This window comes from Zonotrichia leucophrys, chromosome 1A (assembly GCF_028769735.1).
Source record: "Zonotrichia leucophrys gambelii isolate GWCS_2022_RI chromosome 1A, RI_Zleu_2.0, whole genome shotgun sequence".
Classification (NCBI taxonomy): Eukaryota; Metazoa; Chordata; class Aves; order Passeriformes; family Passerellidae; genus Zonotrichia; species Zonotrichia leucophrys.
Window position 1 is genome coordinate 10,780,939 of NC_088170.1, and position 21,710 is coordinate 10,802,648.

Genomic DNA, 21,710 nt, shown 5'->3' on the forward strand with positions numbered 1-21,710 from the left:
AGAACCATTTTTTCTCCAGGAGAGCTTGTCATATGAAGCAACCCACACAAAATACAATTAAACAGTGTCACTGCTAGACAGATTAAAATTGCGGTTCAATAGTGGAACTTGCTGTTGCTGAGCAATTTCATAAATTAAGTATGTTCTGGCAGAGGTTCTGTGGAAGGTATCAGCAGTAATCCAAACACCAGGACCTAGCAAATTGCATGGGTAAAAACCTAGTTCTGTTAGAAGCAACAGCAAAACTCCCAGGCACTTATACAGAGCCAGAATTTTAATTTCTCATGCCAGCTGCAACATGTTGCTATGGCTTTGGGCAAACTACATTAATTCAGCCTCCCTAGTTCAAAAACACAGACCACTAAGCACTGCTTCTAGAGAGACAGACTGTGGAGGACACACAGAAGTGGTCCTTACAGTAAAGGGCAAGCATGATCAATCAGTGCAGTTTAACAAACAGGCTACTTCAGCAACTCACCACCAAAGAAATACTCCACTGATACGAATACCAGGCCTGCAGTTCCTGCCTGGAAAATTCATTTCTTGTCCTGTGGAAGGCTGGTAACAGTGTCTTCTTTATGAACTGCATGCACAGCAGACTGGCTGAACTCTGGTGCAGACGACTATCTTCACTAGCTGGATATTTTGAGGATTGTGTTTGGGTGTTCTGCATCAAACATCAGTTATGTTCTCTCCCAGCAACGTGTGTAAGTGAACAGCTGCCTTCACAGGTCAGAGATTAACAAACACTGCTCCACAAATGCACATATTAACTCTGGCTAACATACACACATTTGTTTAAAATGAATTCTCGGGTGTTCTTGCAAAGAAGTTTTATGGCTGTATGAAAAGCAGCTATAAAATGAGATTTGGCTCCTTGGTAGGTGGCATGTTACAATTTTGAGAAATATTATTCTTCCCATATAAATGCACAACAGATGTAACATTCGACCTAAGCAATAAGATTTATTACTGTTTTTAAAGCAAATTCAGCACAGCTTAAGAGAACACTGTACAGAATTCTTTAAGCTAGGAAGAGGTTCTTCTTGTCATCAATGCATGCTTTGCATTTGTCAGTTCTTGCCTTCAAAGCCAACCCACAGTTTAGTATTTCAGGCTTTTTACAAAGGTGATGATCCTGCAATTCAATCTGCTAATGTAGCACATAGCAGGCTCCCTCCAGTCACAGCAGTCCTGGGCTCATCTCCTTGCTTTTAGTATCAAAAGAAATGTGCATGGCCTCTTTGGTCTCTTTTTGAGCCCCCAAAACATTTCATGTGATTTATCTTAGGCGTTATTCCAACAGCACATGCAATCAAAAGTAAGTGTCACACATTGTTTGGCAATGAAAAATAAACATTACAGCTGTGATCAAAGAACATGTCTTGCTTATATTGTCTTACATTAATTTCTTTACCTCATGCACTTTTGTATAAGTAGTGACAGTTTCATATTTTCTTCAGAAGCCACAGCTCTTCTATTTTCTAAAAATAACCTGCTTATGCATAATCTTCTCTTTTCAAAGCACTGTTCTTCCTTTTGTTAAGTTCATTTACAAGATTTCTGTGCATAAAAAGTGGTGAAAGATGGATATGTGCAACTTCACTAACAAACCTGCTGAAAATAGCTAAAAATGAGGAACAATTCCTGGATAAACACCTTCAATGGTAAACAGTTCTGTGAGAAATGAATAGGCCTCCATGTTATGCAGTAATTTTACATTTTGTATAAGGGCACGAAACATGAAAATTAAAACATACCTGAGAATAATATTAAAATCTCATTTCAAGAAAATTTTTGTTGCTCCACAGCTCTAACTATCAAGTAGTTTCACAGTTTTTGCATTTCACTTCATGTAACAAAATCCAGATGGTCCAGCAGGCAGCCCCTGACTGACAGTGTCTCAGGTGAATCCTGCAGCTGACACTGCTGTATTCACACTTCAGTAATCCATGAATCTGGAACTTCAACTCCTACCCCACCATGAACAGAGCCAAACTCTCAAACTGTGAACTTCTATAGAGCCTACAAAGAGAATTCCAGCATTATTATACCTCTTCCACCTAATTTTTCTGTTATGAACAACTTGTAATCAAAATTGTTTTCTGATCTCAAGTTCAAAGCACTGTACAAAATTTGGGGCTGCCCAAGCACATTCTCTTCCCAAAGGCAGGCATGGGAAAATGTTCTTGGATGCTGCTCTAAAAGACCTAGGCAACACAGAGAATGCTGCAGATCTCAGATCATATCAAAAGCATCCCCCCAATTTAGATGAGTATTTTCCCAATTCATCACAACCACATAGGCCTGCAGATTCTCTCTGAATTAGTGTTCTCCAAAACTCTTCTAGTCCAAGAGCAGTTCATCTGCCAGCTCCCCAGACAAAGAGCACTTTCAGTAGCCCTTTAGGAGGTATGCTGATCATCTTTAGGAAAGATTGTAATCCCACTGAGTGTCTCATGTTGGTGATTGCCTATCAGTCAGGACAAGCAGTTCCCAGACTTTTTAAAGGGATGCATCTGATTTCTGGCAGAGAAAAATCGCATTAAGTCTTCACCTCTCATGCATGGCTGTCAGCCAGGGTACTGACATCCTTACAGATGATGCATATTGGATCTGAAGAGTACCTGTGTGTATTTGCAGTGAGTATCAGAAATAGATCCACAGGCCAGGAAAGTTTTGGCCTGTCCAGTGCCCAAGTACTGCCTTAATTTTCTTTCATTTTTCACTGGTTTTCCCTGACTAGTTTAACAAAAGTAGTAGCAGTGGAAGAGGTGTCCAAAGCAAGCAGCTTGGCCTCCACATCCCCTTTATGATATGGTTTTATGCTGAGACTTTTTGGTATCTGGAAGAGTGTCTGGCTTCCTTAAACACAATGGGAACATGCACCTCTACTGTATCCCACCCACCTGGGTTAAAATCTGATATCCCAGAGAAAAGAATGTTATTTTCACTCCTAAGATCAAGAAGTTCATAGCCATGCCTGCTGTATGCTTTTCTGCAGTGAGGGAAAATCAATTCTCTGCCCACCTGCAGAGAGACAGCCTCTTGGACTTAAAGAATGTCCTCAATCAGAGACAGAGATCCTGGAGGAACTGACCACCAGACTGCCAAATATTATCAAAAGATTGACTGGGGCACATCTCAGGATGAGGACTGGGTACTCCATTACATAGTGCATTTTTGCCTATCCTTTGAGCAAATTTCAGTCCAAGGTATAATTTCAAAGTGCCCATATTAAGGAGTAAATCACAGAAAGTCTCATCAAACCACAGGCACAAGTGAGGGGCTTTTGAAGTTCTGTATCATCTGTGTATGTCAAATGAGGAGACTGTTCTACAGCAAGAAATGCAACTGATAAATTGCATTGCTTCAAGGAAAAGATTTTATAAAAATTGCCTAAGGTTTACCTTTTCAGGTCTTTTGAAAACTCCCTGAAATGTCCAATAACATTGTGGCTGACAAAAGAAGAAAAGGAGGAAAGAAAAAGACAGGAAAGCATTTTGGAAACAGGACAGTTAATCATTCATGTTGTCTACAATTCCTTTGGCTCAAGACAATCTCAAGACAGACTCTGGCTTTGTAGTAAGAAAAAAAAAATCTCTACTGTCCTACCATGTATGATGGAATCCAGAGCCACAAACTGCCAGGACTTCACAGGCAAAGGGCATGTCCTAAAGCAGAGCATTTCATGGCTCCCTCACACCCCACAGGCAGCCTTTTTCCCTAAAGGAAAGAATCTTACAATATCATTTTGTGTGACATTCTTTAAATATTTTGACTTAACACTCCCCACGTACATTCATTTCAGTCAGATTGTGCACATGTGGGTTTTGGGGGATTGTTGAGGTTTGGGGTTTTCCAACCTTTCCCTCAGCTTCATATTCTGCACTCTTCCTGGAGCTGGCCATTGTGATTAAAGATTCTGCTTTGTAATGAAAGTAAGCAATGTACTTCAATGCTGAAAGAGAGACAGCAAAAAGAGGCAGCCAAAACATGTGGTGATTTCTTATTTTCTTTTCACAAGTGACAAAACAGCATATGCAGTTCAACACCCAGGATCAGTTAATTTTATCTGGAAAAGCAGCTTATGTAAGTTCCCATTAGCTATGATTACAACCCCCATAACACTAATTTCCTATGTAAAGCCACTGTGGTGCCCACACAGATCATCCTTACACTTTGGGATTATGGGCATGGGGCAACATAAGTCACCAGTTATCAGCCTTTGTTTTATTTTGCAATACATTCATGATTCTCTATCCTTCCAATGGCAAATACATCCTGCTTGCTTGGCAGTGCTGGTATCTGATATTCCATTCAAAGTGAGACAGTAAATGCACATTTGTGTTACTCTCCCTTTAATGTAGTACAAAGCTGGACACAGCTCAGAAAGAAACACCTAAAATCCATTACCTATTTATGAGCATGTACAAATGGGTATTTATCATGTCAAAAGAGAACCATGTGTTAAAATGAAGGCCAGAGCCCAATAAATCTTTTTGGATGAAAACCCTTTTCAAAAAAAAGGAATAAAATCATTAACATTTGCTTTTGCCAGTAGAAACATTTGCTCATCAATCTTCTGGGAAGGGAAAGGCATTTAACCTTTTTACATGCCATTCCCTCACACATCTCTGACCCCAATGCAAAATAGACAACAAAGATTCCCAACTCCACAATGCTGATTAAACTCTTGTATGAAACATCTGGATGAAATTTTCTTGGCAGCTGATTTGAAAAGTATACAAGAAGCAGAACTAGGGAGCAGCCATAGTTCAGCTTAGTGACACCAAGATGATGCTATGCAAAAGCAGATTTTACCTTGAACACAAACTCCTAAATATAAGCCTGTGACAGTGCAAGCAACCTCATTAGCAGAAGAAAAATAAATCCATCTTCTACTCTGCACACCAGTTTAGAGAAGGCAAATGGGCTTAGAAAGAAATCCAACTTGACAATCTTGCTTCTTTTAATAAAATAATAAAGGGCTTTAACAGTTTACCTGCCTAATACCTAACTTCAATTGACAGGTAAGAGAGAAGTCACCAGTGCCCTTAACTTCCAAAAACTATTTCTTACATTTGTGAATGATTTCAAAACTTCCGTGGTTTCTGATGAACTCCCCAACAAACTGGATGTATTGCTTTCTTACTTAGTGTCTCAGTCAGTACACCCCCAGGCCTAAATTAGGAAGTAACCTGTAATTTTCATAACCTGACATTCAAAATAAAGGATATCTTGGCCCTCTTCTGCCTGACCTTAAAGAGCCTGTCCAGTGCAGCTCAATAGACTGTTCTCTTTTAAAAATACAGACCCTGGAATTCTCACTGTTTCCACATGTACAACAGGCCTAAAAATGAGACATTTTCACTGTTGCTATTAAATAAGCAGCATCAGTGAAAAACCTACATGAACCAGGCCAACTTTACTCTGTAGCTGCTGGGGAAAGGAAGGCAAAAAAAAGAAAGAGGAAACAGCAGCACAGAAACAGCCTTAGAGTCTGACAAAAAGGTGCAGGAAACAGGAAAGTGTAGGGAACATTCTGCCCCACAGCTGCCAGGCCAGGAAAATTCCAGAAGGAACGGGCAGAGATCCTCTGGCCTTTTCCAGAAGCCAAGGCACAGAGTGCTTCAGATTTATCAGACTCACCCAGAATAACAAAATGAAAGCTCCAGCACTGCACAGAGCCAGCAGTCTGTAATTTACTGTAGCTGAAGAAAATTTGATGGGGTATGGGAAAGGCTTTGACTTTTTATTTTGGACACTGCTGTAAAGAAATAGATTATTAGTATGTGTTTAAAACTGATTGGTGAATATTTTTAAATCATAAAGAAATTAACACAGAGACAAAATCTGGTCTAAACATTTTATCTCCAATCCAAAGTTCACATTCTAAAGCACCCCTATTGCTTTTTGCTACACCACTGTGATCCCAGTAGAGCTAAAGGAGGGGTACCTATTCAAATTAGTACTGCTATCACTTCCTCTCTAAATGAACTTCTCCACAAACACCTTGTCCTATGGAACTCTTTAGGTTGGAAAAGACCTCTAAGGTCATCAAGTACAACTGTTAACTCCATGTTCACTGCAAAACCCTGCCCCTAAGTGCCACATCTATGTGTTGCTTAAACACTTCCAGGGATGTTGATTCTTCCCACTTCCCTGGGCAACCTGCCCCAATGTGTGACCACTCTTCCCATGAGGAAAATTTTCCTAATACCTAATCTAAACCTCCAGTGGTGAAACCAGTCTTCAAAATTCAGGAAAAAAATCTGTCAGAAGAAATTTTAGCATGGAATAAGAATAACCAACTGCAATGCAGACCAGAAATACAATCACAGAATGTAACAGTAAGAAGTAAGTTTGAAGCTGTTCTTCTTCTATCAAAATAAATAAAATATTGCAAATATTTTGTACCACATTATTTAGTACTACCACTGGAATGGTAATGAATGAAAAAAACCAGAAGAGATTATCCCATGTATAATCCAATATTCATCAATAATAGCAAAAATAAGCTGTCATGTAGAACATCTACATGAGAGGGCCACACCATTTGTCCAGGCAGGAGCTAATATTGATGTAGATTTAGGGTAGGCACCTGCCAGGCAAGCCACTGTAACTCAAGCAAATTGAATTCATGGCTAAGAGAAATAATTTAAGACTACTGCATCAAGGGAAAATCTGCCATTTTGTTAAGACTCTTTGACATAACCAGTGTTTGCTCTGCAACTCCAACAGGCACCTCCCTCTACATATTTGGTCTGCACCAAATAGGGAAGGTGTGCTAATATTGTGAATCCAGCAATTTGTATGCAACCAACAAACAATTAAACCGAGCAGTAAAAAGCAGGTGATTGAAAAACATGGAACCAAGGCTTACAGTGTATCAAGAAATGTCCTTACACTTAAAAAATTATAATGCACTCCAAAATCCATTTGTTCAGGCAATCCATGTACAACAGAAGGCACTGTTATCCATATGAATCTATCAATTCTGCACAGCAAAAACCTGAGAAGTGCAACTCAATTAGATGCAGCCTGGCCCCTCCCGGTCATCCAGGTTCCTTGAGGATGAACATTTCCTTTCAGTCCATCAAATTATAAAAACACCACAAGAATTTGTACATTACAGTAGCTGGTTAGAAAGAGCATTCTGGTGGGGGAAGCACACTGCTATTTCCCAGAAAACCTTCAGCAGCATTAAATTACCCTCCCCTATCACTCAGAAGTCACGATGATTTCAAGAAAATGTAATGATGAGACCCTTCCCATTGACCTTTGTAGCCAATCCTTCAGTTGCCACCGGGAGTATTTCCAGCAAAATTAAATGCTGTGATCAGTCCTTTGTTGTCAAATGTGTAGCCACTTTGTTGTTCTATTGTCTTAGTCTCTAGAATTCAAAGAAAAAGGATATGAAAAATAAGTCTATAGAGAACAAACACGTGGTGACTCTTACAAAGTAAGAGACAATACAGTTCAGCTATGAATGCAAAGTTATGGAAAAAACTCTCAGCTGAGTCAAAATTTCATTCCCTAAATGCAATGACAGGAATAAATTACACTCAGGTTTTCTCTGAGGGCATAAATGTGCACACCTCTACAACAGAGTTGAGAAATTAATCCTTTACCAAGTCAGTCCATGCTACACTATTCTTTTTGATTAAATCTGAATTTATTTTCCATGATGCAAGCTTTCTACACATCTAAAACCTCACACTAACTGCAAGGCAACATAAGTAGTTAAAAAGCTAGAAAACTTTTAAACATAATAACTGATAGTAATCTTTATCAAATGCCTGGATGCTGATGGATATTGCCTTAATTTGTTCTTCATTTCAAATGTCAGATTGTGTAAAACTAGTTCATACCCTGTTGAAAAAAAACAACAGCACAAAGTCAATGAGAAGGCAATTAATTAGAAACAACAGTAAACTTACTCTGAATAACACACACTTCCAGGCAAGGAATAATGTAATCATGATATCCTGCTCACGCTTCCTAGAAAACGTTAATTAGCACAGAGGTGGTTGTTACACATCAGAAGCAGTTCCAACATCTCTGCAAGAGCTGAAAGGGGCCCAGGGAAGTCACTCACCTGCAGCAGTTCTCCGGTGCTCTGCTAATGTGTAGATCTCCTGCAGCTGTTTCTTCTGATCCTCACTCAAAGGTGCAGTCAGGGAGTGGTACCAGGCTGCATCCCGGCTCTGCACCGCTGTCAGGGCAGCAAGGGAGGCAAAGGGACCATCAGCTTACACACAAGCTCATTTCAGAATAACAAACTGAACCACATGAAATTCTGGCTGGTTTTAAAACAGAATCTGCACTGCAAAACAACATCAGTATTCCTGTTGGTTTTCTTTGCACAGAATTCCCACTCTAATAGAGGCAATCCATTTTGGGGAACTTAATTACATCCTCTGCTTTCTGAAACAGAACGTTAACCATGTGGCCATTATTCATGGACAATGTGAATTGAATCTTCTCATTTAAAACTCATATGAAAACTAAAAGCAACAGGATTAGTGAAACAGGAAAGGGAGAAAATAATTTCTCCATTAACATCAAGAAGGTGACAAATATTTCTCTATATACGAGTCCCTCTAGTGACCAAGCCCCACTTATTTAGGCTGTGATTGAAAAATTCTGAGGGCGAATGTGAAGAAAATTAATCTTTGGCTCTATTTTCTGTCTTTTTTTTTTTTTTGCAGCACTAGTAAGCCAAAAAATTGTAGGACTAACGTTAAAAAGTGAGATCAGGTTTTACCATTTCAGTAATCTAAACCATTACTCATAACAAAGAAAAGGGTTTTCCCCAGTGATGACCATAAACATCTCCAAATTAAAGCATGATTTCATCATGCTATCTCATTCTGCCAATCAGCAAACACATACTCAGAAGTGCTTGTGTAAAAAACTGGTATTCATCAACACCATTTTCAAGGTCAAGAGGCGTGCTGAACCCTTCAAGAGCAGTCTCCTCCAATGCATCTTCATCCCAGTCATCATCATCATCATCGTCTTCATCCTCTTCCTCTCCACCTCCAGCACTGCCACCTCCTCCTCCACCATGGTTCTCTTGCATTGCCTGGCTCACTTCGTTTGTCTCATCCTCATCGCTCGGTATCTCTTCTGCAAAAGCATTGATATGTTTTGTAAAACAAAGTTTAAAACTTTAAGGAAACAATGACTGATGAATTAACAACAATTAGTAAATCTAGGTTTTGGCTGGAAAGGGGACCATCTGTTAACATCCCTTCCCCAAAATCTTTAATAGTTTTATGTTAAATGTTAAAATGTTTCCTACATTCAAGATCAGTTAAACTTTTGTTTCTACACAGACTCGAAGAATGTGGAACAGCCATCTTATTTCTTCTTTCATTTCAGTCATTGTGCAATTATAGGGTCCAAAATTTTTGAGGAAATGTCTTCCAAGAAATGGTCCATCACTCCGCTTTTTAAATTACAGAGACTTGCATAGAATTCTCAAATGCACATGAAACCATGAGAAATCCATCTGCAGACCAACTGTATGCCTTCTCTTCTTGAGTGTTGCCTTATTTGAACACCTTAAGTTGGTGTTACCTTCCATTCTGCTTATGAAACTATGACCCCCTGATTTAAATGCAACTACAACCTGCAATTCTAAATACTAATTTTTCCTAATTAAGGAAAAGCATTTCTGACTTATAATCAAGATTTTAAAAAACCAAAACCTTCATTTCCAAACCTGCAGCTCTTCCTGTGTTAGCAGTTTAGAAAGAATAAAGATGACTATAGATGCAGCAAGCAGGGACTGAATCACAGGACAGAGATTTGAATATTTCTGTGCTGTTTCCATACTGTAGTGAGAAGAATTCTGTGATTCCATTACAGAACAATTATAAGTGAAATGTGAGTGGTTTACATAATCTGCTTATGTCCAATCTGATTTTCAGACCTCAAAACATCTACCCCTTGTCAAACACATTTGCCTGCAATGCTGTGGATAATTCCTTCCCCTCAATTTCCTCTGTAAGGCATTCTTTGATGTTTTTTCTCCTCTGGCAGACACAGAGGTTAGAGGCCTGTGTGCTCAAGGAACCTCAGCTGTCTCAAACCCTGTTCTGCAAACAACCTTCCATTTGGACAAAGATCTGCCAGGATCTCCCTCAAAATTCAATCAAAAAGGTCTTTCAAATAGCTGGGTAGTGGAACAGCTTCTTTCCAGGAAGAATACACCTAGTGGAGTCCTGGCAAACTCCTGCTGCCTATGTGAGAAGACAGTATATTCAGAACCCAGAAGAGTACACCTACAAGTTACTCTTGTAACCAATATTACCCTTTCAAAAATGTTAGCTGTTACACCTTGAAACATTTTGATTACACTTTGGGAGGAAAAACCAACTCCTAAGATGGTATTTCAAGCACCCAGTAAGCCGAGCTATTTTCAGCAGACTAATGAGTCTTAAAAACGAACTGCAATTTCTTACCCCCTTTAAATTAAATCCAGACAAAATCCACAATGTGAAAAGGGGAGATTTTACCATTATCTTCTGCAAAGTGTTTTTCATCTTTAGCATGATCCTCGTGTTCTGTGAGCTCTCGGGAGGCGCACACTTGTTTTAAGCCCAAGAAGAGGAGGAGGATTGAAGGAACAATCTGGGCAGCCACAGCATCCACTGCAGGTGGTCGGTTCTGCAATTCCATTAGGATGCTCAGTCCTATTATACACATCTTTCTGTCATGGAGTCTGAAACAAGACACAATTGTTAGACAAAAGCAGTTTTTCACTGCAAGGATATACAGAGAACATTAAAATCTTGACATGGCAGAAGACAATGTCTCAGAGGCTGTGTTCAAAGTCTATGTTCAATGATCCTACACAAACTATTTCTTCATTCTGAATGCAAGTTTCCCACCGGAAAGTACTCATCCAAGAACAATTAAACATCTTTCAAGCACTGGTCAAATTCCTGGAGCAACTTTTTCTGACTACCAAATGCAAAATTTGTAATGCTAAATAAATACTGTTTAATAATTATGTAGACTATCTTGTCTTTAATAAACCATTTGATACAGATTATCATTATTAAATAGGATGGAAAATTAATTTGCCTTGGCTTTGATAGCAGTACTGTTTCAGGGATGGAAATTGGCAAAAACTATTAGTGAAGAGCAATGATAAGCAGGAATGCATTGAATCACAGGGTGCATTTATGGAATGCCCCAGGGACAGCTGAAGTTAAATTATGAGAAGTCCATCAGAATGGCTTATACATATTTCAATATACAATTTCTAATGCTAACTTGAGACACATTGCTAACTCTGGTGAAAGCAGGGAAATAATTCCACCTTATCAAGAGTAACTGGCAGTATACTCAAACTGGGAACTTACAAGAGAGTAGCCCTCCAGTAAAACGAACTGAAGACATTTGAAGGGAAAGAAATTAATTGAATTAGCAGCAGAAAGATTTTTATGGGACCACAGTCAGGAAACTAGGTAAGAACCTATGCTCTTAAACATAAGAACTGATTTCCACTTCCAGAAAAAGGAATTTTTGCAAACAAGATAGAAAAAAAATCTCTAAATGCCTCTGCAGATACTCTCTGGTTCTCCTTTACTGCAAACATCAGAAGTAGTCAACTTGGAGCTAACATTACAGTATTCTGCTATTATGGGCTTGAGAGGAGCTTTTTTGTTCCAACTATTCAATTTGATGCTGACAGCTTCTGTGAAAGCCTTCTGCAGCAAAACCTAGAGAAACCCAGCAAACCTCCAGAGCTGGGAGAAAATGGCCATTCTCTAAACTCTTGGGATACTTCTATTACTGAACTGGTTTTACTTTGGGATGAAAAGAATACAAGTTGAGAGAGAAAAACTAAGATGGGCACCACAGGCTGCAATAAAGTTAACAGGGGGACTACCAGCTCAATCCACCACTTCAAAAATCACTACAGAGATACAGCTTTTCAGTGCTTAGTATTTCATTACTTAAGTTCCTATATAACATGCTACTGAACTATTATATACTCTAACACAAGTGGTCCTGTATTGCAGCTTTCTAAACTTTACTTGTGCTTAAACAAGGTTAGAGATCTGGAGGGATTTCATGACACCTCCCATGTTGTTACTCCTGTTAGGATTTACTGAAGCAATTCATTCTCAAGAGTAGCTGACAACAAAAATAAATTATATATGACCATGCAGAACACTATGATCCCAGCAGACCTTCCAAGAACAACAAAGTCAAGCAGCATATCAAATGGCACACTCTGTCACACTGGGCTTGGCTGCTTGGTTACATGTGTTGAAAACCGCACCAAGGCGCAAGCAGGAACGCAGCATTCCTGTAACCATAATCCTCTCTTTTCAGATGGTATGGGTCACAAAAGAGGGCATACAAACCAGGGAGACTGAGATAGAGAAACAGGGTCTGCTTTCATGAGAAAAAAAACCATAAATCCCTTACTCCTCTCAGCTGAAATTACTTACTGCTGCATGTTAAAAACAAGCCATTTGCTGTCCTGCCGACACTTTGCAGACCAAAAGCCAAGCTAAAGATTATGCTACCTATAAATGAAGGATAGCTGTTATCTGGAGAGTTATCCTTAGTGCAAGAACAAATGTAAAAAAAATTCTTTACCTCCTCTTTTTGTCAGCCAATATGACCAAAGCTCTGTAATCTATGCACAAGATCTCTATCCTGCATCCTGACACTGGGAAGCCATGAAATTACTTCAAGACCCAAATGTACAAAGAAGCAATTCCAACCACACGCACCAGAGTAAACTAACAACTCTTAGCACTACTTTTTATCATACATTTGAAAAAGCTACCATTGCACAACACAAATTGCAAAATGCAACAGTAAAATGTAAAAAAAAAAAAATCTTAGTCATTAATGGCTTAGCTTCATATTAAATTATCATTTTGGGACAGCAAATCAAAGTACACGAATGAAGCCCTGCTGTTTGAAAGGGAGTCATCATTGGGAAGCAGCCCAAATGACCAAAACCCACAGCACATTTGTCATGCTCCACTTTAAAGCTGCTAAAGAGAGAAGTTGCAAGAATGAACACAAGTCTTGAGAATATGCATGTTATTAGAAGGCCCTGCAGGACAGCAGAAATTCAGGCATTGAGCCATCTTCAGTGAACCTGAGCCAGAAGGAGACTTTTTTTCCACCTGCCAGCACAGAGAAACAGCAGGAAAAGCATCTGCCTTGCCTGAAGTTCAGTATTCTACTATACCCCAGCTGTATTAAGGACTGAACAAGCAAAATGGAGTTTTATATATTTTCATAACAGCAAAGAATGGCTTCAGGACCATTCCCTTGCTATCAAAAGGCTCATTATTTCAGCACCCTTCCATCTGCTCAAGGGAGCCTGGGTATGATTCTCCTCAGTAATTTGTGCTTTGAGATCTGTACTTATTTGCTCAGAAGCACACAATAGCCCTCCCTAACAATCAGGGACTCTGCTTATTCCTCAATGGTTTATCAAGCCTGGAGTGTTAAACACACAACACACAGCCCTGCAATGCACAATTCCAAGCCATGTCTATTTTTAACAAGCTGTGTGTGGTCCTCATAATCTGCATGACCTCTTCTTGCTAACATATATTCCTTTAATACACCACAAAGGATTTTAAAATCTTTTGTATTTTAAACCAAGCTGAAAGTATTTCAGAGAAAAAATGCTAAGCCTTTCCTTTTACTGTGAGAATCAAGTTTCTTTCTATTACATCAATCCAGTTCCTGGACAAACTGCAAATAATTAGTCATTTCCTTCTAGCTGCAAAGTTGGAACCAACAGAAGACTGGGATTTTTATGTACAACTCTGAGAAACCTAGGATTTTTAACTACTCAAACTCCTCTATCAAATATATAACCCTTTTCAGCTTCAAAAAACCCCAAAGCACTTACTGAGGGTTTTTTTGAAGCAAGTGAGATTTTATTTTCACCCTAGTTACCATAGAAGAATTTTTAGTATGAGAATAAGTGTAAGTCATGCAGATGTTTCACCCAAACCTCAGCTGTCAGTAAGAAGGTAGGAAGTGGTAAGGAGCAAATGTTTCTGCAAAAGGCCTTCCAGTGTGAAGTTACTGCAGAAAGCATTTAGAAATACATACAATATCCTGTGGCATATAGGCACTATCAGCAGACAACCACAGATTTGTGACTTCCACTATGATGTACTGAATTTATGCATGGTCTTACAAGGAATTCTGAGTTCTCCTTGCCTGGCTAATTTTTAATATGTCAACTTTGTAACACTTTTTCAATAGTTTCAATGGTTTTAATAACATGGAAGAACAGCTACTTATCTTACCATAACTGGCTTTTCTCCTGCATTTTCCCCACGGATTCCATCTCATGTGTTTGCATATGCTGCTCCACAAACACTGCATTCTTTTGGCAAACACCAATGGCTCCAGCCTGAGCATGTGCAGCCATGCACAACCCTGCTGCTGGCAGAGCACAATCTATGGGGACTAAGACTTCACAGGAACAGAAGAAAGACACAGAATCATGGAATGGTTTGGGTTGGAAGGGACCCTAAAGGTCATCTAGTTCTAACTCTTCTGCCATGGGCAGGGACACCCTTCCACTAGACCAGATTGCCCAAAACCCCATCCAGTCTGACCTTGAACACTTCCAGGGATGGAGTGTCTATGCAAAAGAGTGTGAGATTTATGTGGACAAGGCATCTTGAACAGCCCCTGTCACACCCACATTCCAGATTTCCTGCATGGCTGACAAAGAAATAACAGCAAGATTCACCTTCACATCTGGAGGCAGATCTCCTTTGATCTTGTTCAATTTCTCTAGGACCTCTGAGTTTACCAAATTATTTGAATCTGGGCCTAAAACTGCCTCTTAATGGAAAGTGAGCTAAGTGTAAACCAAAGGAACAAAAGGCAGCTGATGAAAAAAGGGCTGTACAAATAAAGGTGCCCACTGCTCCCTGATGAAGACATGAACTTGTTAGGGGGGGACCCAAGAAAGGGTTTCAAGAACACCAAATTTTCTGCACTTCTGTCTTTTCCTGTTCAGTCAGACCTCTGAATCTGGGGCTCCTTTAACACTCCTAAGAAAACAAACAGTCTCCTGGAAGCAGTGCTCTCCTGAGGGAAAGGGAGGAAGTCCCTTACAGCACATCACAGTGCCTCACCAGCAGTACCACAGCAAAAGCCCTACCCTACATCTGGGAGCCACAAAGTGAAGAGACAGCACAGAAGGAAGAGTGACTTTTAGATTTAAGCAATATTACAGATAATTATTTCTCTGCTGGTAGCAGCAGATCAAAGAGAGATTTCTAACCCTCTGCTGCCATTCAAGTGCACTCTGGGTAGAATGATGGGCATGACAACCACGTGTTTAACTTTTCATTTTCACAGGCTTTGTTAACCTTTGTCTCAGCTCCAAGTACGAGTTTATTTGAACAGTAGTTTCAGTAGCTGATGCTTTTTGATGAGCAACACAGAAGAAGTGAAAATTTAGCTCACAGTAGCTCACAGTACTGAGATTGGAGCCTAGTCAGACCCTAACATTTTTCCTCTCTGAATCTGACTAGCTTCTCAGTGAATGCTCCAGGATGAACTGTTTCAGACTACAAATCTCTTTCAGTTTACCATCTGCAAGGAATATCTTCTTTCCTACCATCTCTCTATTTGCTCAGCATGTGATATGTAGAAGAAAAAAATGAAAGCACAAAGAGATGAAGCTCAAGAACTTTGCTTCAGCCATACAAAAAAATTGATACATGGAAATCCTAAAATGTCTTGCCCTTTTCTAAAGCTGGTAGATATAAAAATAATTTAGCAATTACCAATAATATTACCACAAGGTGAGGAAGAAGCAACTTAAGGAAGACATCCATCTAAGCCTACCCATACACCTGCAGGCAGATGTCAGCCTCAAGCAGGAAGGTGAGAGGTAGCTGTTAACTCCATCTGTCTGCTTTGCCCTTAAGTGGATGTGAATCTCCCAGTTAAGACACCACATCTCAGCTGAGAGGCAAGCACTGGCCTTCACCTCTGCTCAGCATCAAGTGCAAGCTTTGCTAGGTGATGACAGGCTTTGCTCCCCTTCATTAACTTTACAAATGCTCAGCTCCTGCCTGAGTGCACAGCAGTGCAGCACACACACATTCAAGGGAGGTCACGGTGACGTTTCAGTTCAGCAGGATGCTAAGAAGTCAATGGCACAATGATAAATATGCAAGTTGATTGTGAAAATTCATTTAAAATCAGAACTGGGGTTCAGTGGAAAGAGTAATGTTTTGGTTTTTTTTAATTAAATGGAGCAGTTAAAAGTAACTTACAAAATACAGAACAGAAAGTATGCACCTAGTGTTTCAGATAAAAAGTTAACATGTTGTTTGTTATAAATGGTAAATAGTTACTGGCTTTTGCATCTATGTATTAGCCTTTGCAAGCTATTATCACAAAGATTCTGATATAATACAATTGTAATTCCTTTTAACTGCTGTTTGGTACAATATAACCTGTCAGATTATGTATGTACCACGTAGCTTATATAAATAATAGTGTGATAAATACATATTATATCTTAGGCCTTAGCATAATATTAAAATGAATACTGAGAAATGTATTAAAATGCTTTTATTTGTGTAACTAGCCCAGATAATGGTGTGAAATAGCTAGGTTGTTTCTCACATTTGTGGACCATCTTATGTGAATGATAACAGTGACAAGAACCAGGACACCAAGAGAAAAAAATTTACTACTGACTCTCCAATTATTAAAAAGTATCAAAACAACAGAATGGAGCCTCAAGCAGGAATAAAACATATTGATTTAATCTACAAGATGGCATGTAGACAAGTCAAAGATTAAAGCCAAGCAAAAGAGTTCCTAGAACTCACAGGAATCTTTGAATATGTATAAACTCTTATGAATATGCATGTACCCCCCTGTAACATAACAGTACATAGAGAACATTGTTTTAAACAAACAATGTATTTTTGCCTAGCACCCTAGTGCTGGATATTGTCCCTTTTATCCCTTACTAAACTTTTAGAAGTTTTCAAGAGTGATCATAGTTTCTCACATTGTTGAAATCCAGCTGGTCAATATTGAATATTGTAAAAAAACAACCTCTTAATACTTGCCCAAAAAAACAGTCTGTGTCATTCATCCACTGGTTTATGAACTGTGCAGTGATGGGCTCAGGATTGTGTGGAAATCTGATGTTCTCCAAGGTGTGCAAAAGTAGGTCAGGATTGTAGTAGAGCGCAGCTATGGCGACTTGAAGACACATGGTACGGAGCTCGCTCGTTTTAACTCCGCGAGTCAGGCGCTCCAGAACAGCCTCCACAAACAGGGGAATGCACTGGGCACAAAAGAAGACAAAAAGAAAAGGAAGGAAAAAAAAAAAAAAAGAAAACAGTCATTAGACATGTTGCTAGATTATACAAAATTTTGTAATATTTTTACCGGAATTATGTCCTGAGTTATCTGAAGTTTAGGTATAGAAGAAAGGAACACGTTCCTTTCACTTCCTAGCCTCCGATCACACAGTTATAAATCTTCCCCAAAACAGCTCTCTCTTCTCTGAGCTAAAAATTGCAGTGTTATTCTGAGCACAGGGGAGAATATTTTGGGCCATTTGGTGGAGTTTGCTCTAGCATGTAGAAAAGACTTAGAAAAAGACTCTAAAGACATTCTCATCTTTAAAAACAGATACTAAACTATATCAAAACTAACAGGCATTAGAAATTAAACCACCTAAATTTGTAACATAGTTAGAATTTTTTCCTAATAAATGTAAAGTGGTGTTAAATTTTTAATAGAAGTTTAAAACAAGTTTATTCAGATAAAAGCAAACATGCACAAATTTCTAAACAATGAAATAAAGATCTTCTAAACACATGTTTATTTCAATGGGCAAATTTATACATTACAAAAATTTGGGAAGCATTACAAAAATTTTAGTTTATGAGTTTCAGTTCAATGCAACCATTTTAATTCACAGAGTTGTACAAATCAATTAAGCCTTCCACCACATATTTATTTCAGTGCAAATACATTGAAGACACTTTAAACTCTTCCAGATTTCCTTTAAAAAATAAAACCTTTCAGAGAATGTTTTTATCTTCAACTACTTCAGATTTACACGAGTAAAGTTATATCACTTTCAGTGAAATTAACTGACAATTTATCACTGAAATCCATGGATTGCACTGTGGCAACATCAAACATGCTATGTCAAGGTAATTTAGGCTCATTATATGAGTCCAGAATTTGACCCTTAACAGAAAAAAGACTACTTTCTAAAAAGGTGTTCTAAGAAACTCTGGAAAATTGTGATTATGTTTCTCCCTGCAATCATAATCAAGCCATGCTAAAAAATCTGTATTTCCAAATGCACTTAGTAATTTAAAACATCAAAAAGTTCCCATAGCTTGGAGAGACAACAGCAGTTGGATATGTACAGTTAACCTCCCAGCCACAGTAGTTTTAACTATGTGTGTTGCATCAAAAGAGAAATTGTATTAAGAGAAAGCAAAAAGCTACAATCTTGCACAACATACTGTGTATTTGTAATTCAGTCCATATCCATTTTGTGGCCATGCCCACTAACATCTTGTCTCAAAACCAAAAAACCCCAACCTTACAAACTTTCCTGAGCTCATTTACTTCTTTCTGTCTTTCTCCCCAGTGTACATTTCCCTGAATTCTCTAACTGCAGCTGTTTCTCTCAGGAGTCATGGATCATTAGAAAGCAATAAAAGAGAAAACCTGTACAATATGAATCACCTGGTCAATACCCCGTCCTTTGCACTGAAGAACAATCACTTCCAGGAGTTTGGCTGCATGGCACTCTGCATCTTCTCCTGCATCTCCTGTCAGTACCTAACAATCAGAGTGACAATTTATCAGTAATCACTGACAACACTGAGAGCAAGTGCTCCTGTACCTGCATACATCCAAAAATCTCTACACAGCATATATATATGTATTCATGTTAAATTTTGTGAGGAATTGAGACACATAATTCATCTCTATGGGACATAAACAAGGATTAGTGGCTAAAGGTGAATTTTAAAAACTAGAAGAAACTACTGTACATCTTAAAGAATGTTATATTATTTGTATGTTCTCACTATCCCTTTTTTAGAAAAGAAATGTGACTTATAAGAATCACTGATGTTTTCCACATGGTGTTTCCATTCTTTCACTTCAATTCTAATAGTCACTGGCAGGTTAACAGCGTGGCAAAGTGAAGTGCAATGTCTAGGCTAGTTTCTGATTAAGAACAAGATGTATGCAATCACTCTGTGTATAGGCACATACAAATGAAACTCAGTGCTTCATCTCAATACATTTCAACCCCATGGTCACTGTCAATCAAACCTGACAAAAGAAGCAAAATTTTCACAATCTAATAAACACTCCAAGTTTCTTAAAAATAAGCAGGTAGCTGGATGCCTAACACTCTCTAATGCCCCAAATCAGAGGAGGACTGCAGCATGATCTCATACTTTATTATACATGAGAGACTCAGCATGAAAGAGAAACAAGATAAATGTAGGAAGAACTTCAAATGAGTTTGCACCTTAGCTGACAACCAGAGAGTCCAACTGCAAGATACACAGCCCAAGGAAATCAGGCTTCATTAATTCCCTACCTACCAAAATAGCTCTCCAGGGAAGAGAGTCAAGACAAACAGCAACTTTCTCCCACACAGCTTTTTGCATGTAATTTTCTTAAAGTATGTCACTTAAAAAGTGTGAAGGTGCTGTGTGTACTCAGAACTGAGTCAAGACCAAAATTCACTTAGTTCTGAAATGCTTGGTCACCACGTGGCATGTTCAGGTCACTCAGCTCCTCTAATTGTTATGTACCAGTGATAAAAACAACAGTAATAATCAGAAGCCTTACCTTTTTACACATAGAGTAAATGATTTCTAAATGCTTTGGGTTAGACAGTAAAGTATCAGTGTCAATGGTCACATAATTATGCAAGAGAGGCATCATATCTGCAGAATAGGGAGAGCAAAAGAGAAAGAAGTTACTAAAAGTACTAACCAGAGAGGTAGGCTTAAAAAGGAGAATTCATTAGGTGATGTTCTTGAATATGGTTGGAAATTCAAACTCTGATAGTCTTTTCTGGAAGAATTCTTCATAAAATGCACTATGCAGGATGCATTCTTGGAATTAGAACAGGACTACATTTTAATGAATCAATTTGTATTTTCACATTCACTTTGAATATTCAACTTTCTTTGAGTTCAGGACCCCTACAACAACTGATCACACTGACAGATTTGCTTCTCCTACTTAAATATCTCCTGTTACACTCCCACACTCAACAGACTGGCAGGGCATGACTCAAATACATGATCATTTTAAACCTTGGCACTATATGGAAGAGACCCTTATCTGCTAGAGATGAATTCTCAAACAGTAAAAATATCACTAGAACAGAAGTGAATTTACCTGCAAAGTATTCAAAGCAGTCCTGCTGGAAAACCTCATACAGAACACCTAAAAGCTGCCACATCTGAGGTGAAATCATCTGGCATGTTAAGCTGAAGGCCAAGGACAGAATTTCTTCATAAAACTCTACAAAAGACAATTTGAAGCAGGGTGCTTTACAAAAAAAATTTAACTTGCAAAGACCTTGAAATCTGAAACCAAGTCCTGAGTCATGTAACAACTAGAAGACAGCAATTAGAAATGAAATCATACAGAGAAAAATAAAATAAATTGTAAAAGACTCTTTTAGACAGGCCTTGTGTTAGCTATAGTTAAAATGAAATGCATAGTTTTCCACTGTAAATACACATCAAAAAATATATCAGTAGCACATTAAAGACAATGCTTCTCATTGACTTACTGCAAAATATATTTTTTCCTCAGTCTTTGTTTTTTCTGAAAGGCCTTATCACAAAAGTGTAACTTTTAGTGCAGCATACTGATGAAGCAGTAATTTAATTGCAGACCATGTCCATAAGAGACTAATGTAATTTAGACATTGTCCTTTAACACAATTAGCCAGAATTATAATCAGAACAGCATCTTCAGCTTTTGACCTCCAAAACACAACAGCCAATCTGACTAATGTACAAGAGTAGATGAGGAGAAATTACAATGGTAAAGTAATGGCTTATTCTTTAAAGAAACACACACAAAAAAAGATAAAATTCTGTTCTGAAAGATAACAATAATTAATTTACATGATTTTTCAAATCTCTAAAACATACCTATCACGTGTTTCTGCAAAACAAGGCCAATGATCTGTAAACAAATGCTCTCGAGCTGTTGAGTGATCTGAAATAAAAACATAAAGCAGTTAATTTAAAAAATTAGAAATACAGCAATCAAATAAATGTATTTGACTAATTCAGTTTGAGCAGTTCTCCAAATCAAAAAGGCTTTTATCATTTTTAAATGCTGCATTAACAATCATAATATTATGAAATAAGGTCTCGCTGATGCAGAAAGAACCTCTTTACACTGAATATGTGATTTGTGGGCATATTGCACCATAACTGGGAGACCAATTCCTAGGAATTCTATCCAAGATATTGCTGGGTAAACTAAAGATATGGGTCATCAATGTAAAAACTAGGCTTATGCAAAATATTTCTTTTAAATTCTACTGTAACTCTCTATTTACTCTGTAATACAACTAGCCACTGTGAAGAAAATTAACTCTACCCCAACCAAAACCAGCACATTCCAATGAAGTG

At 38.4% G+C, this 21,710-nt stretch overlaps 1 protein-coding gene across 2 annotated transcripts in view; it reads right to left on the bottom strand.

Moving 5' to 3' along the window:
- Positions 1-5,855: 5,855 nt before the first annotated feature.
- Positions 5,856-21,710, bottom strand: part of IPO8 (importin 8) — a 42,654-nt gene continuing 26,799 nt past the window's right edge. Inside the window, exons 17-26 of one of the 2 annotated variants that reach the window (XM_064737443.1) lie at positions 21,222-21,288; positions 20,455-20,580; positions 19,897-19,994; positions 18,772-18,867; positions 17,124-17,344; positions 10,530-10,735; positions 8,899-9,135; positions 8,102-8,218; positions 7,944-8,004; positions 5,856-7,396 (exon numbers count right to left, since the gene is read on the bottom strand). In XM_064737443.1, coding sequence (XP_064593513.1) covers positions 7,982-8,004; positions 8,102-8,218; positions 8,899-9,135; positions 10,530-10,735; positions 17,124-17,344; positions 18,772-18,867; positions 19,897-19,994; positions 20,455-20,580; positions 21,222-21,288 — 1,191 coding nt within the window. In that variant the 3' untranslated portion in view covers positions 5,856-7,396; positions 7,944-7,981. The remainder of the gene's footprint in view (positions 7,397-7,943; positions 8,005-8,101; positions 8,219-8,898; positions 9,136-10,529; positions 10,736-17,123; positions 17,345-18,771; positions 18,868-19,896; positions 19,995-20,454; positions 20,581-21,221; positions 21,289-21,710) is intronic. The other variant, XM_064737437.1, reaches the window with a different exon arrangement.